Source organism: Cariama cristata, unplaced genomic scaffold (assembly GCF_000690535.1).
Source record: "Cariama cristata isolate BGI_N322 unplaced genomic scaffold, ASM69053v1 scaffold26724, whole genome shotgun sequence".
Taxonomy (NCBI): domain Eukaryota; kingdom Metazoa; phylum Chordata; class Aves; order Cariamiformes; family Cariamidae; genus Cariama; species Cariama cristata.
This window is the reverse complement of record NW_009611653.1, coordinates 19,032-20,974: the sequence shown is the minus strand read 5'-3', so window position 1 is coordinate 20,974 and position 1,943 is coordinate 19,032. Positions and strand designations below refer to the sequence as shown.

Genomic DNA, 1,943 nt, shown 5'->3' with positions numbered 1-1,943 from the left:
AACATTTACTACCCAGGACCGTTTGAAAGAAGGCTGATCCATGACACTAAGGAATACTGGGTTTGATTCTAGAATTGAAATGAAAGCTACATACTTTAATTCTCAGTTGGTACAACACAGATTTGTAATCTAACTATAAACTGTACTTTACTTTTTAAGAAGTGATGGTAATTTTCAGTGGTGGAAATGAGTAATTGCAATTTTCAACTACTATATGATTTCCAATATGATTCACCAAACAGGAAATCAGAATAAACATATTTATAACTGGGACAAATAGCATTACAATTTGTAAAGTGGAATGTGCTATTATTTGACACCTTACTGAGCATTTGCTGAGATATTTTAGTTAGTATACTTTTTTAAAGAGGGGGTTCATTGTTTAGCTATTTCTATTATATTCATAATATAAACATGTTGACAGCAAAACATGTACGTTATATATGCATTTCAGTCCAGAGAAACTGTATTAGATGTTTTCTTGGGGCCTGTGCTTAGCTGGTTCTTAACACCTCACAGGTTTGGTGTCTGTATATAAATTCTCAGGAGTGATGCTGTGTAGTTTTTACAACACATAACAGTGAGCTGCTGAACAGTGAGCACAAATCCATGCCCCATTAGTTGAAGTTGTTGCTAAATAATTTTGAAATCTTGTTTTCCATGCTGCATCTTTTTTCTTTTTATGTAACAGTAGTGAAATTCATGTCCAATTAAAACATGAGACAAATTTCAAGCTGCTTCAGTGGGTTTTAGATCAGGTACCACATACACATGAACTTATTTCAGCATTTTCAACAACATAATTTACTGCAGTGCTTCCAAACTTCATATTTTATATGGAACTATGTAATTTCTTCTATCAAGTTATGGTTGTCAGCAACTTCATGTGGAAACTGGTGAGAGACATATATCACTCGCTTTGCTGTCCTGGCTTTTTGAAGCATTTTTAAGTCTTAAATGCCTTCTTGATGTCATGAGCTCACTGTTTCTCATATAAGTCTTCAGTGATGTCTGGTTTTTTTCATGGCTATAAATGCTGTCTATCCATGCTGACACAATCTTAAATCTTTATTTAGAAATATGGAAGTAATTGAGAAAAAAATATTTTGGTAATAATACCTTTTTTAAGAAACAAAGAATAAACAAATACTTTTTGTTTGCCTTAAGGAGTTTTTCAGCTTATATTGTTCTGCCTTTACCTTTCTTCGATGCTTTCAAAGGACATTTTTATATACAATGTACTGTTAAGCCAGCTCATATTTGTACCCAGTGAAAACCTGTCTATTTCCAAGTAATATATTTTGCCTTAATTGGCTCACTCTGTAAATTAGTTGAATAAATGTTTTTCCTAGAGGATTGTATCTATTTGAAAGGTTTATTTTTTAATATAGCTGATAAATGTCTGTTTATTGAAATTGTATTTATGTGGTCAAGTTACAAATTTGGCACATGATTAAATGCCTATCTCATCTGAAAAAAAGCAAACAGAACATGACTCTTGCAGTCTTGAGGTCTCTCCTTGGGAGCACTTCTTTGTATCATAAACTAAAAGGATGATACAGGGATTTCTGTTTGTTGTTGTTCATAAAGGCATCTTTGCTTTTATTGTAATTTCAGTTTGCAGTGTATAATATGTTGAGTGCTACCCTTTTATCCTCTGCTTACAGCATCATCGATGATGCAAAGGAAGCGGACATGAAATCATCAGTAGGTTTGTGCCTTGGCCTGGGTAAAAATTAAAACCAAAGAGGAATTTCTATTTTCTTTCTGCTTTGTCTCTCCTTGGTTTTCACTGTTTTTCAGAGGTGATAAGAGTGGAGACAGAAAACAGCCTCTCATTTTGCAGCATCTGGTTCATTGTGGTGACATTGACCCATTGACCCATTCCAGCTGTGTTATGAGGCTGCTAGTGTGGCATACTCCAAGGCTGCCCTGGCCTGCAT

General features: G+C 34.3%; 1 protein-coding gene across 1 annotated transcript in view; it reads left to right on the top strand.

The window, feature by feature from the left end:
- Positions 1-1,729, top strand: part of PRRC1 (proline-rich coiled-coil 1) — a gene marked incomplete at both ends in the record, with an annotated part of 18,492 nt that extends 16,763 nt beyond the window's left edge. Inside the window, 1 exon segment of the mRNA XM_009698342.1 lies at positions 1,618-1,729. Coding sequence (XP_009696644.1) covers positions 1,618-1,729 — 112 coding nt within the window.
- Between the last annotated feature and the right edge of the window lie 214 nt (positions 1,730-1,943).